This window comes from Punica granatum, chromosome 6 (assembly GCF_007655135.1).
Source record: "Punica granatum isolate Tunisia-2019 chromosome 6, ASM765513v2, whole genome shotgun sequence".
NCBI lineage: Eukaryota > Viridiplantae > Streptophyta > Magnoliopsida > Myrtales > Lythraceae > Punica > Punica granatum.
In genome coordinates this window covers 20,545,996-20,561,333 of record NC_045132.1, presented here as the reverse complement: position 1 = coordinate 20,561,333, position 15,338 = coordinate 20,545,996, and the positions used below count along the sequence as shown (strand labels likewise).

General features: G+C 38.1%; 1 protein-coding gene across 1 annotated transcript; it reads right to left on the bottom strand.

The window, feature by feature from the left end:
• Positions 1-11,335: 11,335 nt before the first annotated feature.
• Positions 11,336-14,665, bottom strand: LOC116210022 (piriformospora indica-insensitive protein 2-like). The gene is made up of 2 exons (XM_031543810.1): positions 14,059-14,665; positions 11,336-12,761 (listed from the first exon to the last, which is right to left on the bottom strand). Exons 1-2 carry the CDS (start codon positions 14,308-14,310, stop codon positions 11,511-11,513), a joined length of 1,503 nt encoding a protein of 500 aa, XP_031399670.1. The 5' UTR covers positions 14,311-14,665; the 3' UTR covers positions 11,336-11,510.
• Positions 14,666-15,338: the final 673 nt, after the last annotated feature.

The following is a 15,338-nucleotide window of genomic DNA, read 5'->3' as shown; positions in this document are numbered from 1 at the left end:
AATTTGCTTTACCACACCCCACCCTCGATCGCAGGCTAAAGTGTACGTAACCAGTTATTTAACAAATAAGTTATGACCAACATGGATTGGTTCAAGCGGTTCGGCACTTATTTCGCTTAAGTAAGGTCTCAAGTTTGAGTACTTGTGAATGCACAAAATCCACACTACGAGAACTTTACCTCTTAATGGGCCGATCCGGCTCGACTGAATTAGTCGAGACCCTATTAGGCTTTTGAATATCAAGATTCACACCGAAAAAAAAAAAAGATAGGATTATGTTTGTATGCAGCTGTATGATACCTTATATGATCATAGGTGAATTGGGAGAGCTTGGCACTCGACTTTTATTGTGTCACATTTGGTACGATGGAATGAAATGAAAATTCATCATTCTACTACATTTCTTTATATGAAAACACTTATATGAGTAAGAAAGAGTATTACACTGGGGGAGATTTTCTTTACAATATGATGAAAAATAAGTTTATCTAATTAAATTTAGTAATTCATATTCTCTAATTCAATCTAAAATCACTATTTTTCTTTCAAAATAATTACATTCACTATACAAAAATCAATTCCATTTCATTCCGGTGCACCAAATGGAGTCTTAGATCCGTAAGAGAAGGTGATTTGGAGAATTAGTTAATCATCGAGGTTGGTTAGAAATTTTCCTTTTGTAATTTCTTTTTCCAAGATTATGAATGCTGGTTCGATTTTGAGGATTTTATATGATATCGATCTCGCAAGTTCATGGGCTTCAATGTTCAAACCAGAACATTTAAGACAAACCCAAAGTAATCCATCATCCTTAGGAGAAATAGCAAACTGGGCCCCCAGCATAACTTAGACGGTCACTATAGATGTTCGGGGCTAACGTTGAAGGGCCCATTAATCTTGTATATGGAGTTTGGTGCATAAACAAACTCATTCTCAACCCAAAATCAAGAAATTTCTTTTGGGTGAATAAAACCAAGATTTAAATTCGATTTCATCACTAGGACTTCTTATATGTCTTTGTTTCCCCTTTTTATCAAGGTCGATATGCCTCTTTTATAACTGGAGAAAATGGAAACCAATCACTTGTAGCTTTATAGTACTATATTTACTAGTGATTGATGATCGAAACATAAAACCCATCATCAACTTCATGGTCTTACATGAAAACAAAAAACACAGCATTTGGTTAGCAAGAACTTTGTCGATTGACAAACAAAAGGATGCTTGCAAGAACTCCAGTAACTCCAACATTGTTCTAAGTCGCATCCTAGCCTGCATTCTCTGCGTAAGAACTCTTAACTACGTAAGTATCAGTTTAGTGATAAACTCATTATGAATTACATTTTCAAATTAATTACAAGAAGTTAAATTTACGTCAAGTATTGTCAACCATTTATTCCACCATTCTATATAATATCATATAGAGCAATGATCTAGCTCGCAACTAAAGTCTTGGCAAAAATCTAGCTCTCTTACAATATTAAATTCTTTTTGGGCATGCACAATTAATGAAGTCAAATCGGGGGAATTGGTCTCTTTTTGACAAAAGATAGGCCAGCCAAAATAAGAAAAAAGGCCACCCCTTTCAAAGGCTTCAGAAAATAGCAAATATTCTAATCGATACCATCAATAGCAATATTTTAATTGTACCTACTCAGACAGCTATCCCATAATCATCTTTTCACATCTTAGGTAACAAAATTGACTCGGCTTCCGGGGGGGGGGGGGGGGGGGGGGGGGTGGGAGAAATGTTACAATATTTTATCATGATCTACTCAACTTGACTCACTCATAATCTACGGAACTTGACTCACCCATAAAATACCGATGAAAGTGAGATTTTCTATCATCCTTCCGAATGAAGAATCCTGAAAATTGAATTGTGGAACGAGTCAATGCGTTATTTTTACATCGTCCATCTTATCGAAATTTTCATGTTCTTTTTTCATGTGAGGGTTTGACTTGACCAGAAGAAAATACTTCATCTTACTGCGACATGCGGCTCAATTTCAGTCATCTGGTCCCCTTTTTAGGATTCTTCCCCCCGTCATTTTAGAACCTAAAAAATTACTTGACTAATTAAATGTTAAATACTAATCCAATAAAAGTATATGTGAAAGGTCAGGGGAACATATATACCTGCTGAAGCCGTCGGCATGGGAAAAATCTGATTGGTCAAATGCCACCCGTTGAATAAATATATAATTAGCCATTAATATCAACAACAAAAAATGATAATTGAATACACATTCTGTGTACAGATGTTGAATTTTTTAAATTTGGGTTTTAATATGCATATACAAATTAAATTATTCTGTCAATGAAATTAATGTATAAGAAAATTCTGCAAAATGACGCGTAGATGTGGTGGCTGTTTCTCGTTTATTCGTCTCCTTCATGGCGTCAGCAGTGTTCCGGCTACATTTATATAACTTTTAGGGCATTAATTAGTTAATTATATCCATAATTAATTAGTTAAATAACGATGCTGATGTATGTTTTATCCTCACCGGTTTTAAATTTACTTTTAACAACTTTTGCATCCAAAAGTATTAATACATTTTCATTCAACGACTTGGGCAAGGAAAAGGGGTTTTCCTTAACCCAAAAAAAAAAAAGGAGAAAGGGGCATTGATCTTCCTTAATTTCCGTAAGAGGTTGACGTGAAAATGATCTAAATTGAAGAACAACTTGTTTGTGATATATCGTAGTGAGCTAGACATTATCGCATCTCCAGTTCTACGGCATTGTTGTTTCAGCGTATATCTCTCTGCCAAAAATTTTTGTTCGAGGTTGACACGAATTAAATTGGGAATTCTCCATATAGCGTGATTAGATAGAGTAAATGGGTTTCAATTGTACTTAGTGTGTTGTGTATATATAGTTCATGATTCTTTTTTGTTGCTGCATGTGGACTTTTTGGTCCTACAAAATAAATCACACACCAAATTTTTAATACGAATTATATCCCAAATTAGTCCACCAACCTCTAATACACAAGGCAATAAAAATTATCATCGTACATCTTGCTAGATTGAAATTGCAATTTTACGATACATTATCCTCCTAGATGTAATTAATTATATCGTGATTCCTTTGGTCTTCCTTGATTCTTCAGAATAATCGATAACTCCGTTTAGCGTCGAAACCAAATGATCAGCCATGAATGAATCGGTAAATTGAAACCGACTGAAGAGGGCACCCCGGTCCAGTCAAAAATGGCACGTTCTTTGACTTCTTCAGTCGCCATTTTTGGAACTGCCCCCCAAAAAGATTCACTTTTGATCTAATCATCCAAGTCAAACTATATGAATGGAGCTTCAGAAACTGCTTTATTCATCACCAATGAAACGAATCGGTAGGTGCAAGAACAAAAATTGATTTATGAATAATGATATATATCGATGTGAATTGAACCAATTGATAGTCGATTAAAGGCCCGAACGGTGTGACGAATCTGCTTTTCTTTGATGGTGATTATTGGAGAAAAAGAATCAAACAATACATTTGACAAACAAATTGGAACAAATTCTATACAGTATATAGTCCTCTAACCTTCGTCGATCTAAATAATCTTAGCCCCTAAGTCGATCAGATGTTTTGGGCTACCTATGCTTATATCCTGTATGTATATATGTCTTATCTAGCTAAGAACACGTGAATCTAATGAATGATTATTAATCAGGAAAAATGAAACGCAGAAAAAGTTACTTAATTCTTAGGCGTTGAAGCCACCATGGAGTTGTGCCTTGGCGATGGACCCGATGGAGGCACCTTCGATCCTTTTGGGAAGAACCCAAACGCCCTCCCACGGCATCTAAAGCTTGTGGTGGGTTTCGCTTGGTCTTGGTGTTGATCTACTCTCTCCTTTTCGGCCTTCATCGGGAACTGATAGATCATCGGGGTTGTAGGGCCGATCCGAGCAGCAAACACCGAGCTGGTGCCAACAAAAACGAGTAAGATCACGAGGAAGGCCTTTGCGATCGAAGAAGAGGAAGAGAACACCATTGAAGAGAAGAATGGGAAGAAGGTTGTCTGCTTTAGGTTTGGTAGGGTTTTAGGGCCTCTCTGTGTGTATTTATTTTTGAAAATGGGATGCGTATTAAGGAAGAGGGAGGGAAAGGAATGGGTTTTTAAAGGGGAGAGAGGGAGGTTAATTGGGGAACACGACACCGTGTTTGCGTGTCATTAAGACTTAAATGTCAACGAAGACAATATATAAATGTAAAACAGAAAAATTAGTTTTATGCTATTTTTTATTTTTTATTGTTTTTTGATTGAGTCAAATATCGAGTTTTTGCAGTCATCGTGGTAATGGAGGAAAATCCCTGGAAAATTAAAGACGTGAGAGGCACGCCCAGTTCACTTCCTTTTTCTTTTCTTCTTCTTTTTTATATTTATATTTATAATGATATATAATGTATATGCACATACATGTAATTGAGTGACATGAAGGGATATCTCGATGCCATGTCTATTGGAAGATGTAACACCGACAAGGTTTGAGCAATGAAAGAAAATGGACTGCCTTGCATTAAATTTCACAGGAAATTTTTATTTTCTCATTTCGGGCGGCTAATTAATTAATGAACGAACTTTCCTAGAAAGTAGAAACATTCTCTAAGAAAAAACAAGAAAAAAGAAAAAGATTCCGAGAAATTGCTAGATATGTTGCGTATTTTCTAATTTCTCAGCAAAACTAGGGATAAAAGTAATTAAACTATGGACCCATAAGGGAATAAATAAAAGAAAAGCTGAAAAATCATTTTGATCTATTTCGAAAAAAAAAATTACAAACTGAATTAAGATAGCCAGAACCACGCCTATTCAAACTTAAAAAAGGACTCAACAAGTTAACGACTTGCCTCTAAATTAATGGATCTTGACCGACGGACTCAATTGATTGATTCATTTTTCTCAAGTTGACTCCTAATGTTTCAAAATGTAGACCAGCAATGTATGCGGAAAATCTGATGACTATATCTCGATCAATCATATCCTGCTAGATCGATATTTCGGAACATGCTCAAGTTTTTTGACTATGAACGTCATATTTATATATACAAAACATCCCTTATTCCTTGATCCATGACGAAAAAGATATATACCTTTCGTTTTTATCTTCTAATCTATATCCCAAACATAATAATTTTATCTATAGTTAATTTGAATATAATATACACAATATATAATATAAAAGTCTTACTCCTGGACGACGGTGGACGGAATTCGGATTTGTACAGAAGGATTGACCCCTGCATCAGAGTTGGAATATATAGTTGAGTCTCTGCAATCGTTTTCCACGATGTGTCACCTTCAAAAAAGAAATTTAATATTATTTGAATGTGTTAACTGTTAACTGTCGGTGAAGCTAAAAATTACCTAAATTTCGGAAAGTCCATACACATAAAAAGGTGTTGGTTGGCCGTCTTTGGAGCCTCTGTTTTCCTTCTTTTTTTTTGGTGGAATGGGATTTAAGTTCTTCTCCGGAGAGAATTCATGCTCTTCGATTTGCCGATTATTCCGCTTTTGTATAGTTTAGTCATTTGTCAGGCTTAACTAGATCTCTATTCTCGCCCAAAAGGAAAAAATATTCAAAATATAGAAGAAGAAAAAAAAAAAAAAGGTGGAGCTCATTAACGAAATTGGAACTCATAATATCGTTATTACAGCTCGAAAATATGATAATATATGACACATCCTTTATCAAGATAAATAACCTAACCTCCTCCTCATCAGAAGACAAAGATTCATAGAAGTGCGCATTAAATTTTTTGGAAGGAAAATAATATTTTGAGGAGATGAGTGTACCTCCCGCGTATGCAATAGCTGACGCTTGCCTCCAGCTGTTTGGTACACAGTTACTTGAGACGAACGCACCGACCTTGGGTTTATATTTTTTTTCCTTAATTAATTGTTATTGACCTAATTTTGTATGTGTCTTCGTTTCTTAATTTCATGGAATTAAATTAGTGATATCGTTTTTCAAATGTCAACGGTTTACAGATGCGTCAACGGCCTGAGATATATATATGTTCTGTACTGTCTTCCGGAAATTCAGAGGAAAATGGGTAGGGACCGAGTGAGGAGGGTTAGTAAACTTTTCTTTGCTGGGTAGGAGGGTTAGTAAACTTAAAACCGAGTGGATTGAGTCGGAGAATATGTGCACGGATTTATTTATGTAATGCACATCACATGCAGTTGAATTTCAGGACAATTTCTAGCAATCTTCCCTTCTTAAGCCACGGTCACACCCCTCAGATGCTCTTGCTTTGAAATTTGAACGCACACGTGAAACTGATGACGCGAAACAATATGATTCCAGCAATCAGTCGCCGAGAACAGCGCGAAAATACATGTTGGTATGCACTATATGAGTTTTCAATATGAGTAACTTCACATTAATGGAATCTTAAAAGATCGGCTGTAATGTTGTGGGTATAAATTCGGTGAAAAGCATAATAGAAGCGAGATATAATTACATAGCATAGTACCCACATTATCCTCGATGGGCTCCCGATGTGCATGCATATTTTTAAACGATGTTACCTGAATCAATAATGGGCTTATGAAAGTTAATTGTCAAATAAGAATATTGTCATCATAAAAAACAAAAAATGAATATTATTCAGACTTATTTAAAAAAAGAGTAGTCAAGGCTTGCCACGTGGAGTAGCCAAGTGACGGTCGATGATTCACGGCGGCGACTTTAAAGTGAAGCCCTAAGCCGTGTCTGCCTGTCCGGCGGGACTTCGGCAATTACGGTGACATGTCGTCCCCTTCTTTTTCCATTTTTCTTTTTTATTTTCTTTTTCCTTCCAATAGCTTTTTCCGTTGCTTTTTTCCCATTTGTTTTTGTGAGAAGTTGACCCTCCGATGAGCACAAGAGAAAAATCAGCTTCCAATATCAACGGTCAAGAACGAGAAAATAACGGATTTGAGGACTTTGGAAAATTCATTTGGGCGAAATATCGCAACATGTTAAGGGGATGTACACATAAATATATATATACATGTGCTTATAGCGCTGATTGCTGGACCAATAGTAACAGTTCTTTTCGAGGTACAAACAAAAAAGTTCTTGATTATGATGTGAGTTTAATCCTAAAAATTCCGTGGCATATATATGTATTGCAATTCTCAGCATGAAAGAATGAGGGAAAACAAACAATTGTTGGCCTGCAGGTCTCGATTCTCACAAACGAAAGGGACCTATTTATGTTCATCGAATCGACTCTCATCTTCGTATGAATTAGATATGGAACTGGATGACTTATATCAACTACTCTCATAAATGGATATATAATGATTAAGAAAGTGACTTTAAAAGGGATTAATCAGAAAGAGATCAACCTTTTAGATTTCTTGTCGCGTGCCATGAAAATATTCAATAACAATTATAAATGACAATCAATGTGAATTTATTCAAACAGTTCGGCACTTATTTTTCTTGAATAACGTCTTAAATTCGAGTATTGTAAATGGAGAAAATTCATGTTGAAAGAATTTTATCCTTCCATTTGGCCAACCGAACTCGAACTGAATTAGTCGAGGCTCATTAACCTTCTGGATACCAGAGTATATACCGAAAAAATAATGACAGAAAGAGAGTAGGAACGAGTGGGGATATTATTATTATTAGCGTGGGACGATTATCTTATCATTCTAAGACATTTTAGTATTAAAATTTATATGTACGTAACCTCTTCTAAGGGCAGATGGTGACTGGGTCAAGTTGTATACGGTAAATAATTACAAACCACACCAACTTCTTCCTTTGCATGGATAAGAGATAATTATAGATTATAGATAATATAATATCTCTTCTATATTGATAGAAATTTCAAACATAATGGACTTGAAATGTTCCAACATTGTATACGGACTTCAGTTGATAGGATATGTTTTCTTCTATAGTTACAGCTTCACTGTTCTACTTCGTGTCAATTTCAAAGTAGTCCACGCTTGGCAGTGCATCGGCGATCCGACAATGCAATTACATTTACCTCTTCAAATGACTACTAGCAACATCTACCCAAAAAAAAAAACATATAAAATCTATGCCAAAAAAAAAAAGATTCCTAGCAACCAGAAGCGGTTGGGTTAAAACGAATTAGTGAATTAACTCACATGACCCTTTATATATCCGTGATTTGTCCATTGAATATTTTTCCTTCTAGTTTGGAAATTTATATTCATAAGATTCTTACTGGACTTATAAACAATTCGACCAATGTCCAATTCATAGCTCGAATCGATAAATTGTGGAACACAATCTCTTATATGCCGATGAGAGACACAATGAATCTATCGTATTATATTTCAGTTATCTCTTCATGACCTTGTAATTAATTTCCTATGAGCAATCCTTTTTCTTTTTCTTTTTTTATTTCTTGCGGTTCTATTGGGTTGTAAGAGCGCTCAAACAAGATGTTCCCCCATATATCAATCAATCATAGGCTTGATGGGCATCAACCTTTCTAAAATATAGTACAACTGGTTTTCCTGGGCTGGGCTGGATTTTGGCCCAACGATTTACTGCATTTTAGCCTACACTATGCCCACCTCACACTAACTTCGTGCCCCTCCTTCATGCTTATTATAGTTTCAACACGGTATCGGAGCAAGTTCATAAGTCCGTGGGCGAGAGGCTTTCAGCATGCTTAGCCCAAAGTCGAGAACTGCACATATATTGCACTAAGTACCGGTCCCATTTATGAAGCTCGAGAGTGAAATAGCTCGGGTAGCTACCTCATGGTAAATTATTGAGGGTCGGTGTTTCAGAGCAGCTTCACATTACTAGGACAGGTATCAGAGAATTTCTCCTCCCACTTGAGTGTGATGTTGAGAATAGGAGTCTCACATCAAAAAATGTAATGAAAATAAGAAGATGAGTTCTCCCATCTCATTATCGACGAAATGGGTTCGGACGTGCATCATGCACAGGTACGAAAAATACTAGATAGATCATGCATCATAATTCATTTCCAAACACGTGCTCTTCAATTCGAATATCGAGTGAGCATTTCTTGTAGGCAGGGAAAGAAAAACATAAATCAATTGAATAGTAACCCTAAGTAGGCTTCCCCCTGGGGAGGAGACAACAAAAAATTGAACTTTTGGCAAAAAGGAAATTTTATTGAATAGTGCTGTTCATGGACAAAAACAACAGGATCTCAAACAAACTCAAGTGAAAACCGGAGGAAGGGAAGGGAAAAGGAGAGAGAGAGAGTGGGGACAAAAAGCCTGGGAATTGTCCAATCAAGAAGAAGATGAAAGCAGAGGGTTTGAAAAAGGAAAGATTCATTCATCGGCTCCCCTCAATGCCCAGAGATGCCTTTTTAATGCCCGGAGAAACAATAGCCAGCCAGCAGCCGCAGAAAGAGCAACAACAAACGCCTAAGCTAATGTGCTGCTGCAGAAGCAATCAATCCCATAGCCTCCCAGCCCCATAGCCTTGCTTGCTATTGCTGTTCCTGACTGTATATCCTTGCACATTCGTCAGCTACTTAGGTATTTTTACTTTCAAAAAGTGAATGGAAATTACTTAAAACTCGCATATTGGAGATAGCATAGTCGATCGTAGTGACAGAATCGAGTGAAAATTCATACATTAAATGTGTGAGTCTTGTCATAACTCTCACCCATAGTTTCTATAATATGACCGGTCTCATCTTGTCGAAGTTTAATATGATTGATCCCCATTGCTTTCACCCATAACTTACACAATGAATCGTAGTATAATCGAGTGAAATTCATAGTTTTATTTTGAGAGTCTTGTGGTAACTAAGATAAGTCTATTTTATAGTAAAAGGGGTCAGGGGTCGATCGGCGTAACAACCCGACATGGCGTAAACATATGGGCCCGAACTCTACTGCGAAATATTCGATTTGAGTCATAACTACACCATCACCCAAAGGTCTAAGATCGTCACAGCAATCTCAATGAGATTTCACAGGAACATCCGTAAACCTATAGCTAGAATACTATTATCGAAGATAAGTTTTTTTTCCTTTTTTATCGTAACCAAGATAAGTTGCGTTGAGAATTATATTTCTAACCGTCGAAGTTTAATCTGATCGAGCCTCCTTTGCTTAGTGTAATTGGTTCGGAGCAGGCTCTAGAAAAGCTTAATTGGCAGAAGCTCTGCATTTCTATATCTGCCCAACCACAGTTCAGAGCCGAACAATTGGAGAAGGTGTAAAAAGCATATAAAGGGGTCAGGGGTAGATCGGCGTAACAACCCGACATGGCGTAAATATATGGGCCCGAACTCTTCTACAAAATATTCGATTTGAGTCATAACTACACCATAACCCAAAGGTCTAAGATCATCACAGCAATCTCAATGAGATTTCAGAAGAACATCCGTAAACCTATAGCTAGAATACTATTATCGAAGATAAGTTTTTTTTTTCCTTTTTTATCGTAACCAAGATAAGTTGCGTTGAGAATTATATTTCTAACCGTCGAAGTTTAATCTGATCGAGCCTCCTTTGCTTAGTGTAATTGGTTCGGAACAGGCTCTAGAAAAGCTTTAATTGGCAGAAGCTCTGCATTTCTATATCTGCCCAACCACAGTTCAGAGCCGAACAATTGGAGAAGGTGTAAAAAGCATATAAAGGTGGACTGAATCCTTCTTCTGGTTTTGCAACTCCCTTGTCCCTCACTTCACTTTCATTGTATTTAAAGGACGTAAAAGCAGAGGCCCCCTTCCTTGAAAGCAGCGCCAAACTCTCAACCAAAGTAGAGCCAGTCCCTTGCCCAAATTCCCCAACCAAAGTCAGCCGAATTAATACCCACAACCACAAAATGTGTGGGTTGGTTGGTCTTCCTTTCTTCCTTGTTCATCACAAACCCAAATCGTATGTTTCATTGTTGGGAACTTCTAAGGTGCCGGGACATAGTGCTAGGAAGAGAGAGAGAGAAGGGACGGGGTGCTCCAACGGTGTCGTGCAATGTGACCCGACAACATAGAAATTCCTTGATTTTCTTCTTTATTTGATAGTAATGAGGATTTCATTCTCATTCATCACTCCAATAGGTATAAGGGAAAAAAATGTTCAAATAAATTACACCTCATGGATAATGGACGGAAACTTCTCAGCCATCCACAAAGAAAATACGAAGTGAGAAACACCCAACGAATCAGCACAATATAACGTACTTTAAGGATCCCAAGTGAAATTGGGAGATTACTATCCTCGTGGGAGGGAAGGATCTTCGCATTCATAAATCCTATTAAGCCACATGATCCTTGATTATGTTTTCTTTTCAAATGACTAATTAACATGTTGTGGGGTTATGCTTTAATTGCTTGAAATAAATGGAAAGGAGTAGGAATTTTGCCTTTACAAAAGGAGCTAAGGTCCATTAACATCTCCAAATGTCACTTTCAAATTACAATTCCATGCTCTCTTTCTCTCCTTTCCCCTCCTCTTTGGCTTAACACTGCAACAGCCTAAACACTACTCTTCTACACAAGAAAAAACGGAAAAGAGAGAGAAAACTATAGGAAATAGTTTAGGACTATGGCAAGCAACAGCACATCTACACAAAAGTTGCAACATTGAAATCCACTAACACCATTGCTTGGGAACCCCAAAGGGGGCAACAAATAGGAATTTCCTCCAACATCTCCATCACCACCCAATCGCTTGCCTCTTGAGATATGACCCACCGTCATTTCCTTCTCCTCTTCTTCCAATTTCTCATCCCCACATGGCCTTACTCTGCATGGGAAGTTACCAGTTGGACCCAACTCATCAGCATTGTAACACAAACTGGGATTGTCCCATGCCCCAAGCCTCCTCCCCATTCTGCTGTAAAATCCTGCCGAGAACTTCATCTCCCCCGTCAGATTGTTCCCGTTTACGTACAGTGCACTGAGGTTGGGCAACGTTTCGAGGTCTGGAGGCAGAACTCCTGAGAGGCTGTTGTTGCTTAGACCCAAGTACCTGATCTTCTTGAGCTGTGGAAATGTTTCAGGGATCTCTCCCCGTAATCCCATTCTAGAAAGGTCCAAGACTGCCAAGCTCTTCAGGTTTTGCCACTCTAGGATGTTGAGCTCTCCATTGACCGGGTTCCCCGACAGGGCCAGCTCTTCCAAGGATTCCATCTCCTGGAGTGACTGCGTCAACCCGCCTGAGAAGTTGTTGTTCCTAAGGTCCATGAGGGTGAGGTTCCGTAACTTCCCCAGTTCACTCGGAAGCTTCCCTTGGAGTAGGTTGTTGCTCAAGTCGAGCTTCAGGAGCGAGGCCAAGTCCCCGATCGATGCTGGCAGTTGGCCCGCTAGATAATTCCTACTCATGTCCAATATTAGCAGCTCGGATAACCTGCCAAATGTGGATGGGATTGGGCCTGTGAAGCGGTTACCTGCTAGGACCAGCCGCTGCAAGCCAGGTATGTTCCCAAGGTTCTCTGGCAACGTCCCCTTGAGACCATTTTCTAGGATCACCAGAGAGCGGAGGTTCAAGAGGCTGCCGAAACTGGACGGGATTCCCCCGACGAGTCCGGGGTTGGACCGGAACTCTATGGACTCCAAGCTGCCAGAAAGCGCATCCCAGTAGGTATCAGACGGGAGTGTTTGGTCAGGCGAGACAAAGCAGTTGTAAAAGGAGAGGGACTTCAGGTGCCTGAGATCGAACAAGTGGGATGTGAAGAGAGGCTTTGCGGCACAGTCCAAGGAGTTGTCATGGACCGGTCCGATGTTCAAGGATGTCACATACCATTGCCCGTTGAACAAATCACAGGACACTCCCTTCAAAAAAAACAAAAAAACAAAAAAGCATAAATGAACAAATTAAATCAAATGAGAGCAAAGGGAAGGCATCTTTTTCCAGAAAGGTGATTTAACTGCGGGGAATCTCCCCTATGTTTACCTCAATCAAGAAAATGGGTAAAAAAAGAAATGGAAATTTCAACTCCACTATCTTCTCGGAAGATTCTGACTACAATCAAATGAAAAGAAGTTCAAACAGTTGCGTCATTTCCTGAAACTATATGTCATTGTAAGTACACACTTGAATCAGTGGCAGCAGGACAAATAATGGGGGTCATGATGATGGAGCTGTGGGGCCTGCCTTTCCCCTTCCCCTCATAAATTTCCACGGTCGACAAACCAAGTTCAAGAACAACATGAGATGCAGTTTCATGGTTCATCTGTCATCTCAAAACATGCCATCATTGTAATGCATTGAACATGTTTTGGTTTTCCTGCCAAGTCCTGGTTTCTAGTTTCTTGTTTGAACTGTTTTGCTTTTCCATTAACTTTTTCATCATGTCATAATCTATCATAACCATGACCATATCAGATTTGGAAGACCAAAGTGAGAATTAACCACAATTTTTCTTTTTCTTTTTTTTTTAAATAAAAATTTAAAGAAATAAATGAGCTAGAAAAAGAAGAAAGAAAGAAAGACCAATATGGTCCAACATCTTATCATTGCTGCATTTACCACGTCTTACATTGCGTTTGGTAACAAAGTTAAGTTTGATTTAATTTGATTTAGTTTTATTTGAGGAAATAAAGATAAAAGTAGTTAGAAAAAGTACGTGAAGGAATTTGAAGAAGAAAATAAAAAATAATAATGATTTGTATTGTTGAATTTTAGAAAAAATGTTGAAATTAAGGGTGTTAAAAGTTGAGAAATTTAAGTATTAAAAGATTTTAATAATAGATAATAAAAAATATGAGAGAGAATTTTAAAAAATATATATATAAAAGTAAATATTAAATTGTTGAATTGAGAAAAAATTAAAGTTAAATTAAGTTAAATTTAATTTTGTAAACAAATATAGTATTAATCAATGGACCCATTGATCAAACAGTGGCCAGGGCCAGGAGTCAGACCCCCCTTCCCATTCCCATAACTAATCAAGATGTTTATAGACAATAATCACTCGTGATTAACTCCACCTTTCCTCGAAATGACCAGGAAAAAAACACCTTCAAAAGTGAGTCCAATCTACTGATGATAAGCGAGGGAACATAGTTAGTTATTACGAGCCGATGTCGATCTTTGTCCGAGGCCTAAAAGAATGGGACATTGAGGTACCTGAATGGCAGTCCAGCCACAAGGGTCAGGATAGAGATCTGAGCCATTCCACCAGTCGCCCACGAAGCCTCTAATGGCCGAGTACAGAGCCTCCTTCTCTGCCTTTTCCATTGGAGCCTCATCTGAAGCTCCGTTGCTATAACCACTTCCGTCCGCAGCGCTGCTCGGAAGAGCCAAACACAGCATCACCGTGAACGTGAAGAAAAGGAAAGCAGAAGAGGTCTCCATGTCCAGTCTTCTTCTGCTTCTCATTCAAAAGCAGAAAATGCAGGAGGAGGGATGTAACAACAGGAGATCAAGAAGACGACCTGAGACCCGGTCCCACTTCCCTCTCATGGACTTGGTGGGTTCTGTATGCGATGTTCTTGGAAGTGCCCAGATGGCTGTTTCATAGAGAAGAGAAGATACAAAGATGCAAACTTTGTGGAAGGAAACCGGAGAGGGAGAGGGGGAGAGTTTGAAAAAGAAGGGGATTTGCTTCCTTCAATGTCTGTTTTTATAGAAAGAGGAGAGGGAAGAAGAAGGTGGAGAAGAGGGAGGAAGAGGATGTATGTGTCTGTGTTGGGGGCGGCATTAAGGGCGTAGGGGAGCAGGAGAGCATGGCAAGAAGTAAGTTTTATAGGAGGCACGCTTCTCCAAGCATAGTAGCCTTGTAGTTAACATGGTAATGTCAATTTGTACTGGTCAGATCAATTAAGAAAAATTGACCCCCTAACCCCCTCTCTCTATTTATCTATGTATATATGTATTTTTCAGGGATTTTCCCATACATTTTGTTAGTGTAATCCAATTAAATTAACGCGACCAACCAATATGAATTGATTCAGATAGTATGACACTGCTTAGTAGGTCGAATAGGTTCGAATCTGAATTAGTCGAAGTCAATGAGACTTCCCGATCCCGTGTGTGTACACTCTGGAAACCAATGGAGAAAAGTAGAAAAAGAACCCAGCCCTTTATATATATATATATATTTTATATTTTTTTTTTCTTTTGGTCACTCCTCTCTATATGTTCACTTGGGGATTTTCTCATACATTTTGTTAGCAAAAACCGATTAAAATGAGCACAACTAGCTATTTCGGTAATGATTTACAAAAGGAAAGGAAAATCTAATATATGAGTAATGTGCACAACGTGTAAGATTAAATTTACATATAATATTATAATATGGCGCAGCGGAATAACTGATCTCCAGTCATTGTTTGATGATGTTGATGATTTCCACAATGTTACACGATAGACCTGCAAGACAGCTACGAGAGTGCCTTCTAACTCCT